Below are 27,648 nucleotides of genomic sequence, written 5' to 3'. Positions count from 1 at the left end.
CACTGACATCTTATGGTTTATGAGAGATTTGTTGAGGAGTTAATCTTATGTGATGGGTGTTTTGATTTAATTAATTGCTTTTATATTAAAATTGGGCGTTATATTGGAAGTATTTTTGTAGAGAACCTGCATAGCGGTGATATTCGATTGTTTTGTGCCCAAAAGATACATATTGAAATAAATGTAAGTGAAAAATAATATAATTAATGAAATTATATTAATGAGACCAATATTAGGAGTGTGTTCTATTTTTTTAAGTGTAGATACTTAGGCTGAGTTGCACCACCTAACTTTAACGGTAACTATGACGATAACCGGTGCGTTTTGTATGGAGTTTCACAGATTTTTGACGTTTGTGTGTAAGATGGTGCAACCCAGCCTTAGTGACATTAGTATAACCTAATGTTTTTCAGAGAGCCAACTAATCATGAAATACCGTTACAAAGCTCCTACGGTTAAAAAAAGCTTTACGTGATGTAATTTCCAAGGAAAAAGCCTTAAATCTGTCACTTAATGTGTAAATATTTATTCCGACTTCCATTCCGCTGCCCATCAATCTTAATAAAAAAAAGCTACGAAAACGTGTTAAACGCAAACTAGCAGATGTGGAAATCGTGTAAATCTCTTTACTGATTGTACATGTACAGGTAAACCTGCTACAAAGTGTCGAATTCCCTTGACGTATTTTGAACTTTATGTGTAACTAGATTATGGCTCAAAATCAATTGAATTATTTGGTATACGTTCATGTCCTGGCGACTGTATACTGCCATCGCGGAAATGCCAAAACAAATCATAATGGCAACCCAGAAATTTTGTTTCCGCTTGACTTATGGGACGTATAGTAATAACGTATACAGGGTGTTAGGTAAATGGGTTTATAAGCCGACACTAGCCCATGTTTTATGCATTTATAAATGGTATGGTGAAGTCAAAAAATTGATATCAACATTTTGATTATTTTAATTTTCATAAAAATCGGATTTCATAAATTTTATGTTGTATGAAAATTTAAAAAATTAAAATGTTAGTATCAAATTTCTGACTTCACTCTACTTATGTACCTATATACCTTCATTTATATGCATAATTATGTTAACATGCTTATAAAACTATTTACCTAGCACCCTGTATAACATAACTTTTGTGGCCAGAGAAAATTCCGCGAATGTTATAATATAAAATGAGCTTGAGCAAAGAATCAATGTGCGAATTTGTTGGCCAGTTGCGTTTCAAAGAACGTTTGCGTTTCATGTTTGGAACTAGTGTAGCATGAATGGACCTAATATTTACTAAGCTAAAGGATACGTTTAGAAATGGAAATCTCAAAGGAAAACTCTGTAACGATGGTTGTATAGTAGTATAGTTTTATGTAAGGAAACATGATAGATTTTCCAATAGCATAACAGCAATAATTTAGATCTATCTTTGCGATGAAAGTAAAGGCAAAGGCTCAAAAGAATGGAAAGAAATACATTGTTTGTGTATTAAAAAAGACACCTAAGATGATTCATTGTTAAAGAAATCTCTGAAATATTATAACAAGAATTTGTACATTTTGTAACACATACCTATTAGTTAAATGAAGTCATATAAAATGATTAAATTCCAGAAATTAAATGTACCGTAAAACTAAATGTAGGACTTGTATGTCCAGCACTGGAAGTATTTGGGCCAGGAAGGTGAAATTCATAAAATGGCCTTTTAAGATCTCGGCAGTAACTTCACGATGCCAAATGAAAGCTGCATGTCTCCGGAAACGATTCATTTAAAAGCTTTTTAGTACGCATTGTCCGAGACAGTTTAATTGTCCCGCATTACAGTTAATCCCAATGCATTAGATACCTTTCACAAGTATCTACTTCTGATTAATGACAGTGCGACGGGACTATTTGTCAATGGACTCGAGCAAGCCGATCCACACGTTCGATAGGCCGATGTATGCTGAGATTAACGAAGAGTAATAGCTACCTTAAGACCAGTCAGTAGATTGACACGCCTTGATAACATTGAAGCCGAATGCTGTTGCCGTAATAAGAATAAACAATTGCGCATAGTCACGATTTACTCGAATGACAGAGATTAAGTTTTGGTTAATGTCTTTATAACAACAGTTATTTGTCTTATGTAGGTACGGACGACAATAATTACGTGTAGGCAAACTATTGTGACTTTGCGAGTAGGTATTAAGGATTCCTTACTTCGTCGTCGGTTTTTCCAGCCAGATTATAAATATTCCCTTAGTTAGGACGTCAAACCATGAGTGAATGCGCAGCGTAGGACGTCTACCCACAAGGTGGACCGACGACCTCATAAAGGTAGCAGCGTTGGATGCAGGCCGCTACCAACCGGCCTTTGAGGAAATCATTGGGGGAGGCCTATGTTCAGCAGTGGACGTCCTATGGCTGAAATAGTTATGATGATGAAGTTTTTCAAGACGGTGATTATAGACACATACTTGTATAGCCATTTTCTTAATTAAGAATTTTATTAAAGGTATCGTAAGAAAAGCTAATAATAACCATTTTAGTTCTACATAGGTAAGTACCTAATAACAATTTAAAAGGTGAAACTGTGGAGTTGCGCATTGAATGCACAATTTCTGAACGCAACACTTTTGCTCTGACAATAAACGTAGGCGTTGAGTGTTGCGGAGACTTTTAACTGTTGCTCAGTTTTTTAGCGTAGGTGCTTTGTATTATTAAAGTTAACTAAGATACAATAAGAAATACTCACAAAACTCTACCATATTATTGTCAATATTTTATCTGTTGTCTTTGTGATACTTCAAATAGAAACTCTACTTGCGACAAAATTAAGTATCTTATAAGTAACTATGCAAACAATCTGTTATGGGGTGTCAACGAAAAAGAACTTTAAGTTTTAAAACTTCTTTAGCACTCTCATCAAATTTTTAAGAAAAATAGCAGCAAGATGCGCGAATTTGACTATGCAAGAGCAATTAGGAGGCCAACTTCGGCGCAGGCTTTGCAAAGTTCCTTGCATGAGTTGCGAGATTCTGTCACAGTAGTTATTAACACAGTAGACCACAACAACCGTTTTTGAAAATGACAAAATCCCTCGTAGCAGTTGCCTTATTCAATTGAACTCTACTATATTTGAACCTACCATTGTGGACTCGTATCATGACTTTTCCGAATCCCTTTTAATTTTTTCATAGATGTGCAATGAAAATATTGAAAATTTCAATCTACGACCAGAATCTCTAACCAATCCAATCTTCTCTAAAGATTACTTAGCATTTCTTGTCTTTTTATGTATCTTTAGTTAGCTACAGAATTAGAGAGCTGAGTTATTGCAGAACAAAGATCAAAACTTGATGCGATCTCAAGATTATGACATCTTGGTGGTTGAATTTCAAAACTTAGACCAATCAGAAGACAAGTTATATCGCTAAGATTGATCCAAATAATTTAATTTCAAGCTTTGGTTTTTTAATTATGAATGAAAATTACCTACCTAATGTGCATGCATAGCTCGTACTTTCTGACTCTATCTGTACTATGAACTGTGACTCAGTGCCGAGGGAAAGATGTGAAAAACGCTGAGAAACGGACACCAAACTTAGCCTTAGTTAGACTTCAGTTTCAGCTACTTATGAAAAGTTGGGCTGCCGAGTTTAACAAATACATAATACAATTTGTTTGCGTTGGAAAAGATATGTTTCACCAACTGAAATGTAGAATAGAATATTATTAGGTATGTTAACAAAGTTACACAATACAGGGTGAAAATGTAAAACTATTTGTACTTTTTTGGGTGTCTCTTTGGTAAACAGAAATTGGGAAATTATATACGATATCTTTGGAACTTCTGAACTTCGGTGGTTGATCTAACAGTTTGCCTTTAAAACATAATTATGCTTGTAAAACTGGTTTCAATAAAAGCACTTAGAAGCATTAAGCTAGTTGCCATAAAAAGCACATTTTGATTTCCAAATCGCATAGTTACAGGGCACATCAGTGTTAGCTAACAGCAAAATACAGACAAAATTAAGCATAGATTACACAACGATAAGCAATAATAGAGTATCTAACGCCCGTATTCACAAACATTACTATGAGGTTTCATAGGGCGCGGACGCACAGGGTGACACATGAACCAATGACAGAGCTCTATTCAACGCTTTGCGTTCGATTTGCTGCTTCACTTACTCGTAAGAAAGCATCGTTTGTGAATAAGGATACTCAGGACACTCTATTGCTTAAAGTTCGAGTACGTAAATAGACATTTCGTAGTTCTGTAGTATGTTTACCTTAAATTTACTATTCAGAAACAATAATATTAATCGTCTTTCTCAAAATAAAACCTCATATTATTGTAACCTGAAACAACAAGGGTAGGTACCACCACCGCAGGCGAGTATCTGTTGTGATGACAAACACAGGTATTATGACGGAAAGGTTATTGGGTTAGCTTTGGTGTGTTTACCCCTTTTGGGGAAGTCAACCTGCCACCCGAATTTAAATTTTGTGGGTTGTTTATTTTGAGGTGACATGCACGCAGTCTTTATTAGTAAATGTAAGGTATCTGTGACTAGAAGCATACTTATGATTTCCAAGCTTACAAAGTTGTACAGTTAATTAATGAAATACAGGTATAATATGATGTTCATTCAAGATCAGTGCTCAGCATTACAATCCTGAAAGACTTCAACATGCATAAAGCCAACAAAATACATCAGCTAAACAATATCTATTGTCAGCAAACAAATAATAAAATCATGATGTATTTCAGCCAAGAAACTGCTATGGCTTTTTAAATATTCTCGATCGCTGATTTACCAAGCGTGACATAAAATCGTTTCAACCGTAAGCTCATCGCATATTAAACTGAAGTTGAACGTTCAAAGAGCACGCAACCCCTACGTTTCATCGTCTTAATCTTAATATCAAAAACACCTTCCTTTATCCCCGGGGTACCGTTTATATGAAACAAAAGAATAGCAGTAAAATTTCCCGTAAGAGCACCGAAAATTCGAACTGCGAGAGCCCTACAGCCGAAGGATATTCAAAACAATCTCTCGCCGCCTCCATCGGGATTAAGCAAAGAGATTTGTATTTTTTTCCCTCGAAGAATAATGGAAGCGAGAGATAAGGATACCCAGATAGTACGAGCACGGTCATTTTACCTTTTCAGCACCAACTTAATTGTTTGCCGCGCTCAATGTCAATGCCGCAACCTCCGAGATTGGACGACTGTAATTTACGAAAGTCCTGCGTGTTGTTTTTGTTACGCTCGATTAACCCATATATTTGTGTACAAGTTTGACGTCACGTTACGTCCTCGATTTTTCTATCAAGCGAGGGGCGTCGGGTCAGATCGAGTCCCGCCGGATCGCAAATGCACCGCGCATGCGTTGAAATTGCGCCAATTTCGCGAGCGGCGGCCTCTGCCGGCAGTTCCAGTCGATTGGAGCTGAGGAAGGGATGTTGCATCGCGCGCACCTTTACGTCGCGAACGGGACGTCAAAAATTTGAAAATGGAATAGTTTGAAAGTGGTGAACGCTGAACTGGCTGGTCGCGTCGGTGTGATTGCGGCTGACGCTACCGAAGTGTTGTGTTTTAGGTTATGATCTATGTTTAGGTCAAAATAATGGACAAATTGAATGATTAGGGTTAAATTAAATAAATTTTAACAATTCGTATTGAATAACAGCAGTTTAGTGCGGTTTGATTGCAGTGTTCGACGCGGTTTCATTCAAGTGCCAGCTTAGGTAACCTTGACACATTTCCCGCGCTGGCGTTCCACCTTGTTTTCCGTTGCACTCTCTCTTGACATTTACCGCAAAAGTGTGTTCTTTAACTAATTAGCGGCTAGTTCTAAAATTAACATTAATTAAGTGTTAAATTAATGTTATAGAATAATGAATGAACATTTTGAAGTTTAGTAGAAGCGTAGAGACGTCGGGAATGGATCTTTGCGTACTGTTTAATGTTTTATGAGGCATAATGAGTGAAATTAGTTGGTCTGACCTCCGCCGCGTTAAATATTAAATTGGCTGTTAAATTAAAAGTTTTCAAAATGAATCCTTTGTGACCACTTCAGTGAGACCACGGGAGCTGTGAAAATGAAAGTTTCAAAAGGTAAGCGTTGGTTTATTGTTAAGTAATTTACGGTTTTCCTACTATTTAAGTTTTTGTTAAGAAATTCATTACATACACATTACAGATACACAGTTCAGTAAATAAATCTATCAACAATATTACCTATTGTTAAAAAATATAAAAAGGATCATTACGGACCACACTGGAGGTGTTTTTCCCGCCCTTTTTGATAGAGTTTTATACCTTTGCTATTATATCTTGACTATCGTGGTTTGCTTTAAGCCACAATGGAGTGAATAAGGATGGGAAATAAAATAAATAGAAAAGTTAAAAAAAGGTGCGGCATTGGGATGGGTAGCCTTTAAGGGGGTCTGTAATAAGGGGTTTTGACTATGACCTATGATAAAATATCTTAGTAGGTACTCGTAAGTATAACACATGATTGCTTTTTAACCGACTTCATTATTACAAATAAAGCTTTATTGCAAGCTAATAATAATAAAAGCTTTGTTTTATTTGAAAGGGAAACTAGAAATACGAGTACGACTCTCTCCTGAAATATTTTATCAGTCTAATAATAGAAAATAAATTTGCACAGACAATATTTGTGGGAAATTCATTTATGTGATGCAAACCCAAAGGGGTTTTGTTATCACACCGTACTGAAGCCACATCACTCTCATGAGCACCCTTACGTTATGAAAGATGAAGAAACCGAAAGCTTTCTTTGTTATCATCATCATCATCATTTCAGCCCCAGGATGTCCACCGCTGAACATAGTTTTTAAGTTATCATCATCATCATCTTCTCAGCTATAGGACGTCCACTGCTGAACATAGGCCTCCCCTAATGCTTTCTATGTTGCCCGGTTGGTAACGGCCTGCGTCCAGCGCCTTCCTCCTGCCTTTATGATGTCGTCGGTCCACCTTGTGGATGGATTTTAAGTTATACCTACATAATAATGAAATAATAAGTAAATGTTGATTGACAACGTTGACGTAATCACATATTGTTCATCCCTCTCATCCGTACTAAGGCGGAATGTGATGGAGTAATTGTCTAATAAGGTCAAACGTTCGATCTCGCCTCGAGGCCGTTCCGATATCGGAATGAGGGGTCGACACACGACATTATTTCTTGTCGTGGCCATTTCTTCCCTTATTAGGGGCCTGCAGAGAACATGGAAAAGTTCTTTGGAAACCCATTGTTTCTATTTTCCAGCCCACTGTGGGTAAAAGGCTTTTTACTGATCTCGTTTTTCCTTTGACTAAAAGAAATAGATTTGTATTGATTGAAACTTAGACGACATTTTGAACTAAATTGACGAGATGTAGGTACTCAATTCGAGCTTAATTGAATGACACAAAGTTTAAATTTGGTATAAAACGTAGAAAGAGTTTATTCACCCAGAAAATCTAATAAATTGGTTGAATAAGGTCAATAAGTTCAGAAGATAAAAAGGAAAAAAACTTGGTACAATACACTTACTTATTAAAGCAAAGTAGCGTTACAGGAAAATACACTTTACCTATACATTACACAATATGGCATCGTAAGGCATGTCAAAACTTTTGATATATCACCAAGGAAAATACTAGCTTACATAAGCTCGAAAGCTTTCTGATTTATCAATAGGATCTCCTGTAAGTCTTATGCTTCAACAAAAACACAATATCTGGTATAGATATCGAGATTGTTTTTGTTTTTGAAAAGTTTGTAACTTCTATCGTAAATCGTACGGTTGAATTAGAATGTTTCGCCTAATCACAAGTCTGGATCTATTCTTATAGGTGTAGTTTAGTTCTTGTTTGTTGGGGGCTTATTACGACCACACACAATAACATTATGTAACAAAACATTACGTGGCCCGTTAGATACTAATCGAAGATGGCGATATGTGACCGGTGAAGCATCCAAAGTGTGACTGCCCTCTAGTTGTCAATAAAAATCCAACTCGAAGGACGGAGCGCATAATATTAAGCAGCCCAGTATGGCCGCGTTTTGTCACTACATTAATACTAAGACCTTGTCCAGGAGGCCGAATTAGCCGCGAATGTCTTCGTGCGAACACGAGCGTATGTTGCGTACAGAGAAGCGATTCGAAACTCGAGCGTTTGGGGATTTACCATGTTAAAGTTACAATGACGGAACGCATTACATACAGCTTGATGGGCTGTTGTCTGTATAAGCTCTGCTTAATGTAGAGTTTCTATATTACTCGTAGTTGATAGACGAGTAGTTGGAAAAAAGACTAAAATAGAATTTTATTTTTATTTACAAAGAGTATTGTTAGAACTTACTATTTCTATTTTCACTCAATAGTACTCGTACTTTGCAAGTCTGATAACTTTGGATGACTTAGATGTTTCAAAGAGATTTGGAATAATATTCAAAGAAGGACAATTTGTTTCTATCGTCGGCACAGTCGGACAAAAACTCAAAGTTAGATAGGACCAAAGCTTAGGGGATTCAAGTTGCTCTAAGCCGACTGAAATCCGTTAAGTTCATTACAGAAGTTTGGCGTAGGTAACTTACTTCATTTATCGGAACATTGTTTTATTGAGTTACTTTTATCGATTGTTGGAAACGTTGTAATAGCTTTGAGACAAAGCTCAGTAAAATTATGATGTACAGGACAGTTTGCTGGATTTTTCTTTGAATTTAAACCTATCATGACTGAGTTTCTTGCACTACACTGGTCTATTTACTGTTCTGAAGCAGTGATAGCGTTAAAGTGGGACGTAAGTTTAAAAGCCGATGTGCAGAAAATAAATAACTTTTTTACTTTACTTTCATAAGATTAATCAACAAGATAACATCATAAAACTAATAAGATCCTGATAATACGAGTAAAAGAATGCTCAAATTTTGATTCATTCTGTCATAAATTCTGATGATTTGGTGATAAATTTTATTGGTGTATTTATTGAAATTCAACCAAAGAAAACATTTACGCACCTAAGTAGATGGACATTTATAATTATAACAAGTAATTGCTAAATGGCTACGGGGTACGAAACTTGGTAACGATTTAGCATTTTTTAGAATATTCGTGGAAGTCCGAGGAAGGTGCTTATGAAGAGATAAATTGGAAAAGTTTCCCAGAAACATTTCAAATACAGGATAAACATTTATTCTGCTGGGTATGTATTTCAAAATCATCACACTTTTTCAAGTAGACGTTAGTCTGATGAGTCAGTAAAATATACGATATTAACTGAAACACTTCATGACTCACACAGAATTCGAATCTAGAACCATATTATGGTTAAGGTATCTAGCCACAAGTGGTCCTTTTCATTTTGATGCGTACCTATTTCTATAAATTCTCAATAACACTTTTCTCTCAGCATATAATCTAACACACCCATCTTAGTTTCAACACTTACGGGTGAGTTTACTGATATTCATAAGCTAGAACTCAGGCATGTAAAAGGTTATACAAGGTGAAATTTGGGGGTCGAAGAACCAGACATGCACCCTACGACCCGTGCTTGAAAAGTTCGTCTAATTTAATTTCGACTAAGCTTACGTAGGTATGCTAAAATAATATGTTCGTAATGTACTTTCTCTCTTTGGTTTTAGTGTTTAATCTGCATTTTTTATTACGTTTGGGACCATTTGCTTTGGATATTTTGCTTAGTGAAACATATCATGAAATATTTCGTATCTCGTGGGTAAATAAAACTTATTTTGTGGAATGGGCTGTAAAAACCTAAGAGAGACAGTCGAAATGGGCGTTCCACACACCTCGATTAGTCTGCCAGCTCCGAAGTCTGAATGCACCTTTTTAATACTGTGATTCATGATTACCATGTCGTATCATTTGGAGAACTTTACACAAAGTACCTTATCAACTCTTGAATTTAACGAATTACATGATAACCTCACACATTTCAGCACTTACATTCCGTGTAATCTCTTTTTTAAAGTTGTATTCTTATTTACTCTTCTTTTCGGTTTAACGATTGGAATTCTTTCTAGGTACAGTAGGTACATGAGAATTGATAATGGTACGATCTAATAAAGGTACAGGCAAATATGGTGGCAGGAAGCCTGGATGCAGGCCGCTACCAACCTTGCGATGTGGAAGTCATTGGGGGAGGCCTATGTTCAGCAGTGGACGTCCTGTGGCTGAAACGATGATGATGATGACACGAGAAGTAATAGAAATAGTAATAAGAGTTAATAATACGTTCGTAATCGAACCCATCTTTCTAACTTATCATATTATGTTTTCATCACATATTCGGCCCCATTATGTTTTAATTTTCCGCCTAAAGTCCCTCCCCAAACTCTTTGCTTGTGAATTTGTGATAGAAGTAATTCGGCATGACAACCATGAATAAAATGCGAAGTATTAAAACTGGGACTTTCCATATTAACAAAGAGTAACGGTTTGTTTTCATTTTTGATTTTATTAACTTTTATGTATGAAAAAGCTATTGTGATAAAGCTTTTATTTTAAAAATATATTATGAATATAATTAAATTTATTTGTTAATTAAAACTTTTTGTTTTCATTAAAACTATTTTCATACTCATACAATTAGAGCTGTGATATTAAAACGTAGATAGAGAAGGGCAACGAAATGATACAAGATGGAAGCTGGATATCCATGGATCCATCCATCCAAGACACAACCATTATTCCGCAAATTATACTCTAGTTTTTATAAAAAATGTTCCTCTTTAGTAGCACTCGTGAAATCCCCAAAACGTAGGGTGTGTTTGAGTTTTTATTGTAGATCCGAGGTGGGTGTGGGCTGTGGGAAAGGGGCGATTGTTAGCTATCTTTATTTGCACATCTGAGCTCAAAACTTGGGTATGATTATATGGAGATGGGCATGCGCAGAATAAAGCCTCGTACAGACTCAATGCTAAGCTAAACATTGTGGCATCGTATGCAGTTGCAATACAGGCGATTTTACAATAGAAATGTACCGTCTGATATGCTGTCGTCTGTACATATTATTAGACAAGTTGCAACGTAAATAATCTCGAATTTTCACAGAAATTGTAGAGGTGACGAATATGCAAAGTATGATGCCAGCACGTACCAAATTATAACTAAACACTCCAAACTCAACTTAAGCTCTGTGCAGGAACGTGGAAAATTTAAAATATACGTTTTACTAATTTTATTCTAGCCTTTATAATAAAAATATGCAAATGCTAAACTAAAAACTAGCATACTAAAGATGAGGGACTAGATTAGCTGTTTATATAAATGCCATTTTTGAAAAATTACAAACATGTTTGAAAATGTAGACAGTCGTCAAGACACAATTTCAACTTTATAAAGATACCACAGGATTTACGCTGATGTGCTGTCAACAGTATTTCTTAAAATTCTCACTACAAAACAGCAATTCATTAAACACTTAGTACATAAAGTAATATCTACATGGTCGTTATATACTAAGCCTTACTCCTTTGTCCAAGGCAGGTGAGCTTTGGCACTCGGATGATCACTGTCGAGGTTTCATTACAAATGCTTTGCAGATTAATCGTGTTTATGGCAGCTCGTAACAGTTTAATGCGTGAGTAAGATCGCTGAAATGTTCGAGTAGGTGTGTGCGAGATAGATGACGTAGGGATCTCGCAGACGAGCAACAGTATCGCCGACATAAGTCGCAAGCAGTCGCCGACGACAGAATATTCGAATTAGACGACTGTCACCGTATCGTGAATACCACCGATGGTTGCCGATAGTCGCTGTTGCATCGCGACTCTCGATGAACTGCAGTCACTACTTATGTAACGTAAAGTTGAACGATTTTGAAACGTCAAAAGGCAAAAATCGGAAATAGAACCGGCATTGATGGCAGCGCTTTCCTGAAAATGACATTTCAGTGTTTTCCAACGTGGCCAAAATCGGATCCAGCGATCCGGTCAATGTCACGGGTGGGACGGTTCAGTGTAGTTCATCTATAAATATCAAACATGTTATGTCGCCGACAGTAGCTGACTGCCACCTACCACTATCGCAAGCAGTCGCCGCCATAATGTCGCTCGTCTATGAGCTCTCGTAGACATTACGTTTCAGCATGATCGTTAGGATCTTGTGAATGGTTGATTATAGAATAACTTGACGGGATAGAGTGACTGGAGGTATTTTATTGTTAGTTTATTCTTGCCAGTAACTTTTTCGCTATCTAATTTTAAAGCTAGTAAAATTAGCTTTGAAATGAAAACATAAATATTTTTCAGGGCTTTAATTTTGTTAAATGAAGCCAACTACTAAATTGCCCTTTGGGAACATGCCCTTATAGAGTCACATCAAGATGTGTCATATATTCTGTAGCTTGGCATTCGATACAAAAGGGCCTTATATCGTGATAAGCCATACATACATGCTTTTCATTTCACATACCGAGATGCGAACTTCCGACCTCCGTTACGTTCCCTAGAGCCGACAATCTAGTTCTATTCAAATCAAGACTGAATAGACAGTTTCAGACCCACGTTTGGTCCCAAAGTAATTTAGCAAGGGTGTACAGTCAGCTGGGGAAAATATTAAGCTTTATTACGAGTGGAAAAGGTCCAATATTTTTTCAGAGTATGCAGTTGATTGTAGGGGAGACCGAGGAGAGTGACATTGTCGATTTTTTGGATAGTAAGTTAGTAAGTTCCAAAAAATCGACAATGTCACAACTCTCCTCAACCTCGGACCTCGACTATCAGCGAGCTCCCAACAGCTCGTATTTGTCAACAGCGACAGCGACTCAACAGCAACTCGAACTAAAAACGCGCGCTGTTACGAGCTCGCTAGTAGTTAATAAGTTCCAAAAAATCGACAATGTCACAAACTCTCCTCAGTCTCTCCTACAAGTTTGCAAACGGCAAATGTGATGTTTTTGAGCTAACCGCATAGTAACACAGGATCGTCATTTGTCTGCGTTATCCAAAAGCAAACCCACGCGTTTGCTCGTGACATGTGTTAGTCACTGCTAATTGGTTGTTAGTTTTCGAAGTTTGGTACATTTTCCTCGAGAAAATGGTCAAAATCAGACAGTGACGATAACAAAACTTTGGACCAATCCTAACCAACGAGTAAAATTAAAATACACTCCATGTAATCAGTGTCACATAGAAGGATCTTAAACTGCAATATCTTAAGATAGTTATTAATTAATGTGAAGCTATTTAGTACATACTAAGTATAGATGACAGCACATCAGATTAAAGATTTTTGTTGCAAACTCGTCTGTATTACAACTAATTAAGACCCCTAAGTGTTAGCTTTGAAGTGCCGCCGTCTAAGGCGCCTGTACAAAGAGGTGTCTTATGAAGCTTATTAACCCATTTAGACCGATAATTATTTTTGTAAATAAAAATTGTTTTTTCAGCAAAAACTTACAAAGGGGAGCCTAAAAATCATGAAAAAAATATTTAAAAAAATATTCCATAAATAGGGGGCCGTGGGGAGCCCGTACCATATAGGGTACAGTAGGTCTATAAGCAAGCAAAACATAGTCGTTGTTCAAAGAAGGTTTTTATTTATTTTTGTATGATATAAAATAAAAATAAAATCACATAATCACTAGTATCACACATGGCATATTTTGTAAGACGTTTTCTGTGATATTAACTACATTCGGTTCTCTTTTCCTACCTTCTCCGAAGTTAGTGAGGATAGCTGAAGAAGACCTGGCTTCTTCTGATTTGTTACGTTTAGTGCTATCCATAATCGCATTTAGCAACACGACGATGTAAATTTAGCAAATCCATCAAAGAAAACTCTGAGGGTAATTATTTACATTAACACTATCTTTATTGCCTAAATCTTCGTCAGTCTGATCATCATTAGCGGTCATCTGACAAGATAGCAGTAGATAAATACCAACATTGCTTTATTTTTGCTGAAATTATGAAATTTTTCAAGAGTTATGCCAATATAATGAAGCATCAATAGCCTAAAACAAATAAAAATAATAAAAATACAATTATATTTTTTCGCATGATGTGCTCATGCATAGACCTACTGTACCTTATACGGTACACCTATTTTAGACTGGAATAAACCCTATAAAAATAATCTCAATAATATTTTTTTTGTAGTCATGTTATCTATTGTACTCTATTTTTTAAATAAAATTGATAAATAACATAATTTACCATGAATAATAAGAAATTATACCTTCTTAAATACATTGTAAATATTTTATTTGTTTTCTGTCGAGGAATTTTATAAATATTTCAAAAACCACTTGTTAAAACATACTTTTAAATATTTTTATGTAAAATAATCACTTTAAGCTTACTGTCACAATCATTTTTACAAATTAACAACAGTTTGGTTCTTCGAAATATTTTCATAAAGGTACCGTACCACATAGGGTACGGTAGGGCTAAATGGGTTAAGGTGTCTTTGGGACATGGTACAAATAAGGAATATTAGTTAAATAATTAAAATAAAATGTTAATAAATAAAATTAAATAAATAAAATAAATTTTCATAATTTTTAACAAGCTACGAAATATTCATTTAGACCATCATTTGTGGTGTACTTCCACCTTTTGCGGTGTGACGTCAAAGGTAACCCTTTTTACCTTAACCCAGTTAGTGAATACATTTCAAGTTAAATTACCACAAGTTGGTAGTTAAAATTACTTGGTCCATTTGGAGGGTGAACTTCAGCTGGCAGCAAGATTAAAATGATATAGTGGTAGGATTAGCAAAGGAATTGCAGGCGACCCAATGGCATAGTAATACAGCCTTGAGTGCCAAAAGGTCACACGTTCGATTACCGGTTGGACCAAGGCCAAATTGGGACAATGAAAACTTCTAGGTAGCTTGTTTTCCAAATTAGATCATTGTCTTTGTTTTGTCTTTTAAATTACTTCTAGAAGTTAGTATTGGGTACAACAAAAGTTGTATGAGATGTTCTCTTTATGTCAAAAGTAAAGAACAATAAGTTGCGTGGAATAGATTTATTTTATTTTCATTCCTGATAACAACGTTCCTAGAAGGCTTTGTAAGCCAATTATCACGTCATTTATAAAAGAAAGTCCTTGGTTATGTCAGGGTTCTTGAACTCATATAGCTTCAAGGCCTTTAAAGGCACGACCTTCGAACAAGATTGTGATCAGAATTACACTGGAAAAACCTTTACATTCTTTACTTAAACTATCTCAATAACCTTTCAGGCGATTACGATTTTAATAAAATTTTAATAATAGTATTTTTTTCTGTTTGTAATCTGTATTGACAATGTCTATTAAATAATATAAAAAAAAAACATAATTACTCTCTACTTATTTTTTATGAAGCTCTCAGTTTCCCTGGAGTTACCTAGCCCTACATGGATACTGCACGATTTGACAGAATATTGTGTGAATTTCTCTGAATTATTTTATTTTAATTTTATTTGTTTTCAAACTCCTTCTTCAACTTCTGTTACATCATATGGATACCTAGAGAGTTTACGGATTCGATTACATAACAGTGGTAATCCCCAGAGGGTTCGTGTGATATAGGCACGAGATATACAATATACAGACTATATTCAGACGACAATGGACAATATTGCCTCCTCCAGTGCCCTTATCGTCCAGTGTGGGTCCGCTCCCTTCTGCCGAATGACGTGCGTAAGCAGTTTTAAATATTGCTGGATTGCTTTTTACGTTGAGTTTTGATGAGAAGGTACAAAAATGAGTTGTAGGTATTTTTTTCTATTTGGTATTGAATGATTTTGTTATAGCAACGTTGGCATTGAATTTAACGAAAATTTGACATTTATGATTAGGCAGGTGTTTCAAATTCTATCCCCAGTTTCTAAATTGAAATTTTTAGCTTGAGCGATGTTCATTTTCTACTTGAGTAGGAACTTTAATAGTATGTATTCAGACCTAATTCAAAGTATTTATACAAGGTATTCTAAATATAGTGTAAACTGGAATTAGTTAATAACATTATATCTTGCTTTCTTATAAGCAATACAAACTAAACGTGATATACCTACTAACAATTTATTCTACAAATAATAGCAACTTCAGCGATGCACAAGCAATTTAGCAAATCTACTGACGCGGACGGACCAATTTCCCAATTTATTTTCGGATGATCAGTTGCAGGTTCACTTGGGGTAACTGACAAAATACAGTTTTTCAGTAGAGCCGTTTAAAGTTTTTTTTCGTCTTAAATTGGACATAACTTTTTTCCTTTTTAACCTTTTTTAGATCTGTTTTTACAGAAATGCTTAGAATTCTACGCGGTTTTAGATTAAATAAAAAGAATTATCTAATATGTCTTAGTTAAGGAAATAAATTGCAGTTACACCAATGTATTTTTGTACTTTTGACAGTTACACTAATTTTACACCAAACTTTTGGAAAAAGCATAGGTCAAATTGGTGTAAGTACTGCCAAATTTGAAATAATTTGATGAATTTGCTGGGTTTTGTTTACTTAGTTGCTGTATAATTTATGTAAAAGTATTAAAAAATAAGAGAATTCATGAAAAAAATAAAATTTTGTCGTTTTCTTTATTATTTTTTTAATTTTATTAGAAGTAACTTTTATTTTATTCATTAAAAATGTTAAAAAAGCCACGAAAATCAAGAAAATATGTGTATTTAATTTTTTTAAGACAGAAAATATTGAAATATCTAAAGTATTATTGTGAAACTAAGTAATTTGAATATTTTTTTAAGCTTTGACTTACCAATACCGTATTTAGCTCTACGGGGCAACTTAAACTGAAAACAAAATGGATTTAATTTCCCACCTCTTTATAGCAATGTTGAATTAAGGTCATGAGTACTACAACAGTAAAAGTAACAGAGTAACAACAGGTTAATGTTAGCAACGCGCAGTGACGCCTAGTTGGCTGGATAGTTTGCTCAATTTCAATATTTTTTTTTGTTGAGCTAACTTTAACTTCTTTAACTGATACTGCTGGTATAATAATAATGTAATATGCCTTAAAACTTTCTAAATTCCTATTTTATTTCATGTTATAAACCTTAGCAAATCAGTGTAACTGCAAAGTTTTGTAGCAAAATGTTTACATTATTACAGATACACCAATTCAACTTGGTAAAATTATTACAATGTCAGTTACACCAAAATTATGAAGGAAATCTGAAAAGTTCACACCTGAAAATGTCCGTGTAGTTGTAATTTTTTTAAAGCTAGAATTTTTTTACGTATACTATTCGAAAGAGCAGAAAAAACTAAGAAAAACTGTATATTTAACTCAAAAACCGTATTTTGTCAGTTACCCCAAGTGAACCTGCAACTGACGATATTGTTAACCACGTCCAGTGTGAACTACAAATCAACCTGACCTTCTGTGGCGTCCGGTGGGGATGGGCAAAATTAGTTGCGACTGATACGTAGTAACCACCAATAAAATACACATTTATTTAAATAAGGATGCGTTGAATTTAGACTATTTTGGGAAAGCTGAACAAATTAAGGCTGATTTGTACCACCTAATTTTAACCATAACTAGGTGTAATGATAACCGGTGTTTTATTTATGTTTAACAGATTTTTGATATAAACTTAACGAACTATAAAGTTAAAGTAAGATGGTGCAACCCATTCTAAGTCAAATTAAATCCAGTCAGAATCGATTATAAAACTCAAATCTATGTTATTACTAACTTCAGCATCGCCTACATGAATCTTATTTTGCTCTATATGTAGGTATTTAACTCACTCGTGTACTTAATTCATCAACATTGCTTTATGACTGAAAACAAAAGAGAACCAATTGAGTTCGTAATTTAAAAATTTATTTGCTTTTCCAACGTTATGTGGCTTTTACGTGTTCACTTGTTTTTCAGCCAGTCATTTTCCAGCGTATAAAATAAACTACAAATCAGCCGACCGCCTGTGGTGTGCCGTCCGGTGGGATTACGGAATATTATAGGACGGCGACTGGCTAATCACCGATGGCGACTAGTTTGTTTTTATACGCAGGTTGTGGTAGAAAAAATGTGATTTATTATTTCAATACTATTTGGCAACGTATGGCGATGGATTAAGAATAATATGTATAATTGAGTTATTATGTAATATTACTTCAGTTGTTCAGAGTAGACAATGTTTCCAAAGCACAATTATTAATCAAAATAAGTACGGATAACAGCACATCAAGCTAAATACGACGGCCTTATCTCGTTGTAATACAGGCTATTACACAATAAAAGTGTCTATATAGTCTGATGTGCTTTCGACTATAAATATAAGTTAATTAATCTAAAAATACCACGACTTTGCTTTTGTGTTACGTAATAGGGACACGCCTGAAATCCTTCGCCACAATCAGTGGTATTTCCCGCCGATCGGGTCACTGATAACGCTGGATTTATCCCGCTCTTACGTCACTCATGACGTAGAAATACGAGTTTCAAAGCCTACCTACTTTTACATTTCATAGCCTAGGCGTAACATTGTAATGTCATAAACATTATGACTGACTATGAGCTTGACGTCAGCAAATGTTTGGAAATGTATGAAACACGCTAGATCGAAATCGGGCTTTTAAATCGAAATTTTGAAGAACATGAAAAGGATAAAATAATTGAACTCTTAAAAAATTGATTGAAAGACCGTGCCCTTTATAACATCGGGCTTTGCATTGACAGGGTGTATTTTACTCACAAAAAATGCTTTTAAAGTTACGTCCTAATTTTTAAATCATGAAACCGCTGCTGATATTTTTTGGAGGAAAACGAGTGACATATTGGTAATCTCTTCAGCCAACAACGTCAATTTACAACATTTCATCACAAAGATTCTCCCCGAATTGATTTACAACAGCAAGTCTTGCAATTCTGAATACTCGACGAAAATGTTGTCCAGTCAGCTCCGGGCGAAACCCGGGCTTTCAGCCGGGACTTTTTAGGATTTCCCGGGGTGTGGGGCACGGGCCGTATTAATTACATTTGATTTTAATCTCTCATCGCGGCTTGCGAGAATCTTTTTAGCTCGCATTTGGTGGTGTGAAAACCACCAATATTAGTGAAGATAAATGGTTGTTGTTCTTCTATGCATGTTTTAAAGGTCATGTGGTTAGATGTTGGATATAATAACCCGTCATTGGGTGTCTAACATGACTCTATCATAACATATCGTTCACTTATATTTCTCTAGGCTCATAATTATGTATCTCAAATAGATAATAAGTAAATAAATTGTAGTTATCAGTTATCAAACCTAAGTCGTGCATATTCTTACCGTTACTTTAATATTTATGTTCTAAACATCGGCTTCATCCTTTAAGATTTTCTTATTATATCGTGCATCCCGTCATCTGACGTTTATTCTATTATTCTTGATAACAATTTATGTCTTTAGACATATTGCTCTTAACCCTTGCTGACACACTGTCAATCAAAATCAAAAAAGATAAGTATCATTATTTGCTCATTCTATGTTATTATTAGTAACTAGCGGCCGCCCGCGACTTCGTACGCGTGGATCCCGTTTTACCCCCTTCATCTATCTTACGCGGTTTAGATTTTTTCATACAAATGTTTTTTCCCGCTAACTCCCGTTCCCGTTAGAATTTCGCAATATCCTGTTGTAACTAAGCTTTAAGTTTACTAAGGGACCTGCATGCCAAATTTCAAGCGTCTAACTAAAGCGGTTTAGATTTTTCATACAAAAGGATTTTCCCGGTAATTCCTGTTCCTGTGGGAATTTCGGGAATTCCTTTCTTAGTGCACCTCTACGGTACCTAAGCTACGTCCCTTATAAATTTCAAGTGCCTACGTTTAGCCGTTTAGGCTGTGCGTGGGTATGTCAGTGAGTCATACAAAAGGAATTTCCCGCTAATTCCAGTTCCCGTGGGAATTTTGCAATATCCTATTGTAACTAAGCTTTAAGTTTACTAAGGTACCTGCATGCCAAATTTTAAGCGTCTAACTTACGCGGTTTAGATTTTTTCATACAAATGTTTTTTCCCGCTAACTCCCGTTCCAGTGAGAATTTTGCAATATCCTGTTGTAACTAAGCTTTAAATTTACTAAGGTACCTGCATGCCAAATTTCAAGCGTGTATCTTACGTGGCTTAGATTTTTTCATACAAATGTTTTTTTTTCGCTAATTCCCGTTCCCGTAGGAATTTTGCAATATCCTGTTATAACTAAGCTTTAAGTTTACTAAGATACCTGCTTGCCAAATTTCAAGCGTCTAACTTAAGCGGTTCAGATTTTTCATACACAAGGATTTTCCCGCTAATGCCCGTTCCCGTGGGAATTCCTAAGTATCCTATAACCTGCCCAGGAGTATGATAAATAATTGTACCAAGTTTCGCTAAAATCCGTCAAGTAGTTTTTGTTTCTATAAGGAACATACAGACAGACAGACAGACAGACAGACAGACAGACAGACAGACAGACAGACAAAAATTTTACTGATTGCATTTTTGGCATCAGTATCGACCACTAATCACCCCCTGATAGTTATTTTGAAAATATATTTCATGTACAGAATTGACCTCTCTACAGATTTATTATAAGTATAGATTTGATATTAGTCTGCAGTACGTTTATTATTAAGGTGTCTCTAGGTTTTACTCGTATTATCTTTTGAACAAAGGCAAACGTACCTTTGTTAACCTAACACGTTCAGAGGGTCATGTAGAGGTGGTCTCCACAACTTATATCATGTTACCAAGTTAGTCTTATTTCTTTTCTCGAGAACTAGTTTAAATTGGAACTCGTTCTCGGAGTACAGGATTAGAGGTGAAAAGGGGTGTTAGAAACTTGACTTTTTCTACGAGCGTGTCTACACATTGTATGAAGTTGCTTGTATTCTTGGTTTTGTAGGTTTCTGAAGTCGGGACAGCAACTTTTCTAACGCTCCTAGCGCAATTATATTTAACTTGGAGGGGTTAACAGGGATATTAGTAATTTCTTAGACGACAAATTACTAGAGGCCTTGAAAAGAACTGCGAGTCTGAGAATTTGATGTAGATAAGTTTAATAAGCATCAAAAATGTATCACTACTATCATCTATCTGAGTCGATAGTACTGAACTTTAAAAATGTATTTTATTTAAAATCTATTGGGTAGAGGATTTTTGTGAGTTTGTTATACAAAGGATCAAAGTACAATAGGCAGAAATACTATAATCCTATAATTGATATTGCGATCGTTTACCTATTTTACTCATACTGGGATAAGAAGCATGATCATTTACAATTTCATTATAATTTATTTTCTGTAGCTAGTGAACTACGTGCTCACATGAAATTACCTACCAACAACATAAATAATGTCTGAAAATGATTCAACCACTCCGTTTTATATTCGCCGAACGTGCTCGTCTCGGACGTAAAATATCATATCCTAGGATGTTAGGTTGGCTTGAATAAATGTTGGTTAAACTTTGATACAAAGCTTAGGAAAAAATGAACGCTATTTTTCTCTGTAAATGGTTCATTTTTCTGTCGATAACACTACACGTACCTAATTTATCATAGCGATTTGTTTTCAGGATCAATCACGTTTAATCTAGGCAGGAGGTTGAAGGCATATAGACGATTTCCTTGGTTTGAGGCTGCGCACTAAGCGAGCCGAATGCCGAGCAGGGAACGCGGACGAATGCTTGAGCCCGCGTTCCCGACTCATATGGCTACCCAGGGCAACGTCAGGTTTTTAGTGGGTAGGCCCTGCCCTTCTGGCAGGGAGAACCCCACATAACCCACTAGCTGCCGCGGCGGCTGGTGGGTATACAAATCAATGTATTTACCTGACGAAAAAAAAGGGTTTTCCCACTTATTGTTTGACTATGACTTCCACTTTTCCTCTGGATATTAAGGAGACAAAGGGACAAATAAGGGTCAGGTTCCTGTAGAAAAATAAATGACTTAATGATGATGATTTCACTGCGAATACCTACTGAAGAGTGGTATCGCAGAGAGTTCCAGTCCGTAGTATCGCATAATACAGTATCGTTTAATGTGCACGTTTTTTTACCGCGAAGGGTGGATTAACCAAATAGCGGCCTAATCTAATTAAAGTTTAATTCTCTACCTTTGTTTTTCCCTTTCACCGTCACATATCGACACAAGAACTGTGCGGTACATCAACCTAATCCAAACAAATGACGGTGCTGTCGCAATTAATGATGTGGGGTCACGGCGCTCCCGCATTTCAGTACTGCTTGAATAATTTGTTAGGATATTTCTAACTTTTTGCCTAAAAAACACGCTTTATAAATAGCTTTTTATAATTACAGCCAAATACATTTTTAATTTTAAAAGCAAAGTTAAGTCTGAAGCGTGAAAAAGTGAGTGTTTCGTGTGCATTTACCCTCCATGTTCCATCAAAAGAATCGTGCAGGCTCATACCGCATTGCGAATTTGCGCTACCGTTTCTATGAATACCAATCCAATACCTAACTCATATTGAACTACGTACGATGAAACTCTTGAAGATAAGACTAATTTTGACTAGTTTACTCATACTCAGATGCGTTGCGTAAAACGATAACTTGGTTGTTTTCAAAATTCACGTCAATATAATATGCATAATTCCTATGTTTGGTTTTTACACGTGAGTCTATTAGCCATCGTACTGTGGATAAAGCCTTATGAACGAAGAATTACGCTGCCAGTAATAAAATACCGCTATAAAATGTGTTGGTTTACTCAGCAAAGGATCGTGTTGTTGGTGCGGGATGTTGTCTACTTTGTTTCAAACTCAGACCAAAGTAATTGGACGGCTTGCAGGAAAGTTTATATCTTCTCTCATCGTAAAATACGGCGAGAACAGATCCTTCATTTTGCACTCGATCTATGTCAAATCATGACATTTTAATACGAGTGAATACTTTAATTATTTGGCTGCCTTTCCTTGACCACATTGCGTGTATCTACGAACGACGACACATCAAGGGAGCTTTTTATGTAGTTTTGATGTGTGATATTGCAATAACTTTGTAGTCTGAAGTTGTCGTTTCAGCCAAATGACGTCCACTGCTGGACAAAGGCGTCCCCTAAGGATTTCCATAACGACCGCGCGGCCCGTATTCAGGTTCTCCCAGCGACCTTCACCCACCTTCCAATCCCTTTACCAGATCATCGGTCCACCTAGTGGGGGTTGTGGTCCATGTTACGTCTTCTGGCCCGTGGTCGCCACTCGAGAACTTTTTTGCCCCAACGACCATCAGCTCTATCAACATTGCTCGTAGACATTAGATTGATTAAGATCACTTACGTCATATTTACCTTCTTAAAACTCTTGCTGTTAAACTTAAATTAGCTGATGTAACAGTTTTGGCAATAAAGTTTATTTATTATTATTTTTATTTTAAAGATTAATATCTTTCTCCATCTTAAAGATGGGTATACCTACTTAACCTATTATTATTCTTCCCAACTACAATTCTACTTTTATTCACACTCTTAGACCTTCAGAGCAGATTGTACCAGCAATCCCCCACAAAAATCCCCAAACTAAATATTGGCGTTCATAAAGCCCTGTACGAAAGTGCTGACATTTCTCTTGGATATAATGGGTGATAATACGTACGTCGTTCCCAAATTACCATCGTTATGAGCGAGCTAAAGTGCCGGGATGACGGAGCGCTAAAATATTAGATGCATCAAGGCCAGGCTCCGTTAGATGTTTTTTGTTTCGCCTTGGAAAATCAAATTTCGCTCCGCCCTTCTGAAGTCATCAAAAGTTGTAAGCGAAAGTCACGGTCGGGTATAAAGTTGGTTTTAACTGGCCAACTTGTTTAATATTTAAGCAAGTAAATAAATATGAATATTGGTCGAGTAACTAATAAGATATTTTTATGTAGTCTTTTGCGTAAGTAGAGAATGAATTAATAGATTAATTTGTTTTTTATTTATTGAATAAGCTTCGTGTTGTTTATTTTAGATAGTGTCCAGTTGAAATAACTTTTATTAAATTCTATGCACGACGGCTTTTACGGTGAGCCAAATAGTTGTGCACATTTTTTTAGTTCTTCGAGCCGGATTTTGATGTCGTCGTGAACTGATTTCCTCAAATGCACCTGAACATAAGTACCTTCTTAATATGTATTATTACGCGTAAATAACTACTGTAAAAGCCATGTTAACTTCCCCAACCACTAATTCACAAAACTTTTTCATAATGCAAAACATGTAACATGGTGGGCAAGTGGACGCGTGACTGAACCACATCAAAGCGTGAGGGTGATTACTCAAATACGGAAGTTATGCGTATTTCTGAGTCAAACTCAAGTTGGGCCCTCAAAGTTACAGGCAAAAGTGTCTCTTATGAATACAGAGCAAACTACTGATAGGGTTAATTTATTCAAAATATTCAAAAGTGATTTGAAACGTGAAGTCATGAAATGGATTTACATACATTTGTACACATTCGTCTGAACAAAACTTTATTAAATTTAATTTTGGCGTAAGTGATAGATTCATCTTCATAAATAGGATGCTTAATTTTCATTTGCTAGGATTACAAAATAAATGACAACTTTAAGTTTTTGCTGTAAATTATCACTTTTTACAACATATGTGAAATGTAATACAAACATTTACATCAATTCAATTCGCTTGTATTAATATACTATTGATTGGAAAAACACAAGTAAGTATATTTGGTAAAGCAAGTGAAAACTACACTGAAAAAGTAACTCTTTAAAATTTCAAATCCCAAAACCAGTTAGGGACCCGTCAAAGAAAGGCGACAGAGCTATGAATAAAATTGTAGATATCACCCGAGGAGCGTCAACCAAATTGCGGAGTACTTTTCTCTGAAAACTACATTTGGGAGCTCATGTTTCGAAATTACATTTTAAAATGTTCAGACGCAGTAAAAGGAAAATGCTATCAAATAAACGAAAATGGAGTGTCCGGTCGTGATTTTTGAATAAGTCTTTCCAAAAGCTTTTTAAGTGAAGATCCAATTCCAATCTCATTATTGAGCCACTTTCCTGAACCGCTTTTTTAACTTGTTTTAAACATTTTTATTCAGTTTTTTATTAGACAACATTAAAATCTGAGTTATTCACAATTATTTTATACTAGCTTTTGCCCATGATTCGCCCGCGTGAAAATATGTTGGTCACAGTAAACTTTAAAGCGCGTGTTCCTGTTTCAAAATCTGGGATAAAAACTATCCTATGTCCTTTCCTGGGACTCAAACTATCTCTATACCAAATTTCATCTAAATCAGTTCAGTGGTTTTGGCGTGAAAGCGTGAACAGAGTTACTTTGGCATTTAATACTCGTATTAGTAGGGAAGTACGAGTAGGGACGTGGGTTACATACAAAATAGTTGTAAATATCTCAGATTATAAAATTATCTATGTTATAGGCCGAATATTTTCCAGGAACTGCTCGACCTCTTAACAAAATCTTCAGATCGGACGCTTATCCTACATCAGCGGGTCCCTTGGGGGCCATCGAATTAACTGGCTCCCGACTTTAAATCTGACCTAATTTCTGTCACTTTCACTTGAACGGTAATAGAGCGAGATGTAGAAGGACTTCGCCCTGTACCAGATAAATTAACATAAAACAATTACAGTCAATCTGGGTAACTTTGGCCATGTAACAGTGCAATATTATTGGTTCAGAATATAAGAAGAAGAAGCCTATTAGAAAATATGATACTGAACTATTTCCACCTCTCGTTCCCACCACTGCAACTCTTTTGTAGCCAGGATCTACAGCTTGACCGTCAATTAAACCCAACCAGAGAAGGTCAACTTTACTGATTAAAGTTAAACAATCTTAAAACCGAAATTAAATTAGAAAATAATGATAAAAATTTTACTAATCGGGTGTTACTGCACCTATCTCTTTCCTGGCTATGCCTGAATCCCATGAGCTTTCTCCGACTAACAGTACCTACATTCTTGTCCAAGTTACCGTAATCTTTTCAAGGAACTTTGGGCGGAAGGTCGGTCTCTTAGGACATCCCCTATTCATTGGCCTTGCTAATAAAATAAGTATTTAGAATTCGCTAATGATCAGGCGCTAGTTAGAATATAAATGTACAATGCTCCTTTTTGAGGAGTTAGAAATATAAAATAACTAGCGGCCGCCAGCGACTTCGTACGCGTGGATCCCGTTTTACCCCCTTAGGGGTGGAGTTTCGTAAAATCCTTTCGTAGCGGATGCTTACGTCATAACATTTATCTGCATGCAAAATTTTAGCCCGATCCGTCCAGTGGTTTGGGCTGTGCGTTGATAGATCACTATGTCAGTCAGTCAGTCACCTTTTAGTTATATGTATATATTTAAAACTATATATATTATAGGTATAAACCTGTGTAATTAAAATAAATAAATTTAGATTTAGATAACGGGAATTCACCAAATTGTCTTCCTACGCTAATGTTGGCTATTTGGCATTCTAAATTCGATATAAAATAAATGGGCAGTTGTTGTACAGCTGAAAATCTGTCGTTTGAGAGACAGATTAAATTAAATAAAAAGTAAGGTTTTTTATTCATTCATTGCTTACTTGGATTGTGTAGTGAATAAGTGTTTTTTAATTAGGTAAGAATATCTAAATAGTAAGCGAACGGTGCAAATTTAGTTTTCATCAAAATACTATCTACATTAAGCTTTTTTCTGATTAATTTCGTTGCGGGTCCAATGACAGTTTAACTTTCCCCCGGGACAAACTTGACCTTCATTGGTTGGGTTTTTGTGGCGGTCAAGCTGTAGATCCTGGCTACACAGGAGTTGCAGTGGTGGGAACGAGAGGTGGGAATAGTCCCGTACATTAAGCTTTAAGCAAACTGTAAAAATACTACTCCCCCGCATAAAACTGTTAGGCTGTACCAGTAGAGTAACTATGAAGTGCTACGAGGTGGTTTTAATATTTCAATTCCAGTCCTCGTAAAACGGCAGTACTAAAATAAACTGCAGTGTATTTGCACTTTTATTATTTGTTACATAAATATCGGGTGATTTGGCTCAACGTCCATGAAAGTGGATGGAGTCATAATTTGTTTTATGTTGTTGTGTTTACGGTCATCTTTTCATAATGCGCTCGATGTAATAAGGCTTTCATTGTTTTATGATATTTCTGGTTTACGAGGTTCAGACGATTTTCTGATTAAGATAGCCTGGGCACATTGTTTTTACAATTTTTACTTACGACTTTAAATAAAACATATTATAAAGGAAATTTTTAATTGATCACATAGCCGTCAAAATACTACGAATATGGCATTAAAGCCTTTTGTAACTTTGATAGGTATTGTGTGCAAGAAAGTTTTAAATAAAATAAATAAAAACTTGAGCCAAGACACCCTTTCTAACCATGTAAAAGTTTTTTACAAATATTCCGGCTGAAGCTCACATTCACCTTCAGTCTGATCATCACTTTCCACTAGGTGAGATGCAGGCCAAGAGTTTCCTAGTTGTAGATAAAACAGAATTTGCCCGCTAGGCATTGCCTCGTAACCTATAGGCGTATATGCCATACTCTAATGGCAGGTAAATCCCATGAAACCTTGACACGTTGAGCTACTGCACTTAACCGCCCGTTACAGGCACACTAAACGCATAACTTAACGACCTATTAAACGTCTTGGCCGTTACCGAGGGCAGTTTCCGCAAGCTATACGTCTTGGTGTTAAGACGATGG

General features: G+C 35.8%; 1 protein-coding gene across 1 annotated transcript in view; it reads left to right on the top strand.

Moving 5' to 3' along the window:
• Nucleotides 1-5,439: 5,439 nt before the first annotated feature.
• LOC135071720 (uncharacterized) overlaps nucleotides 5,440-27,648 on the top strand; it is a 178,870-nt gene continuing 156,661 nt past the window's right edge. Inside the window, exon 1 of the mRNA XM_063965502.1 lies at nucleotides 5,440-6,108. Coding sequence (XP_063821572.1) covers nucleotides 6,093-6,108 — 16 coding nt within the window. The 5' untranslated portion in view covers nucleotides 5,440-6,092. The remainder of the gene's footprint in view (nucleotides 6,109-27,648) is intronic.

The sequence above is a fragment of the Ostrinia nubilalis genome, chromosome 5, assembly GCF_963855985.1.
Source record: "Ostrinia nubilalis chromosome 5, ilOstNubi1.1, whole genome shotgun sequence".
Lineage (NCBI taxonomy): Eukaryota > Metazoa > Arthropoda > Insecta > Lepidoptera > Crambidae > Ostrinia > Ostrinia nubilalis.
The sequence above is the reverse complement of the archived record's forward strand: the minus strand, read 5'-3'. Positions and strand labels throughout refer to the sequence as shown.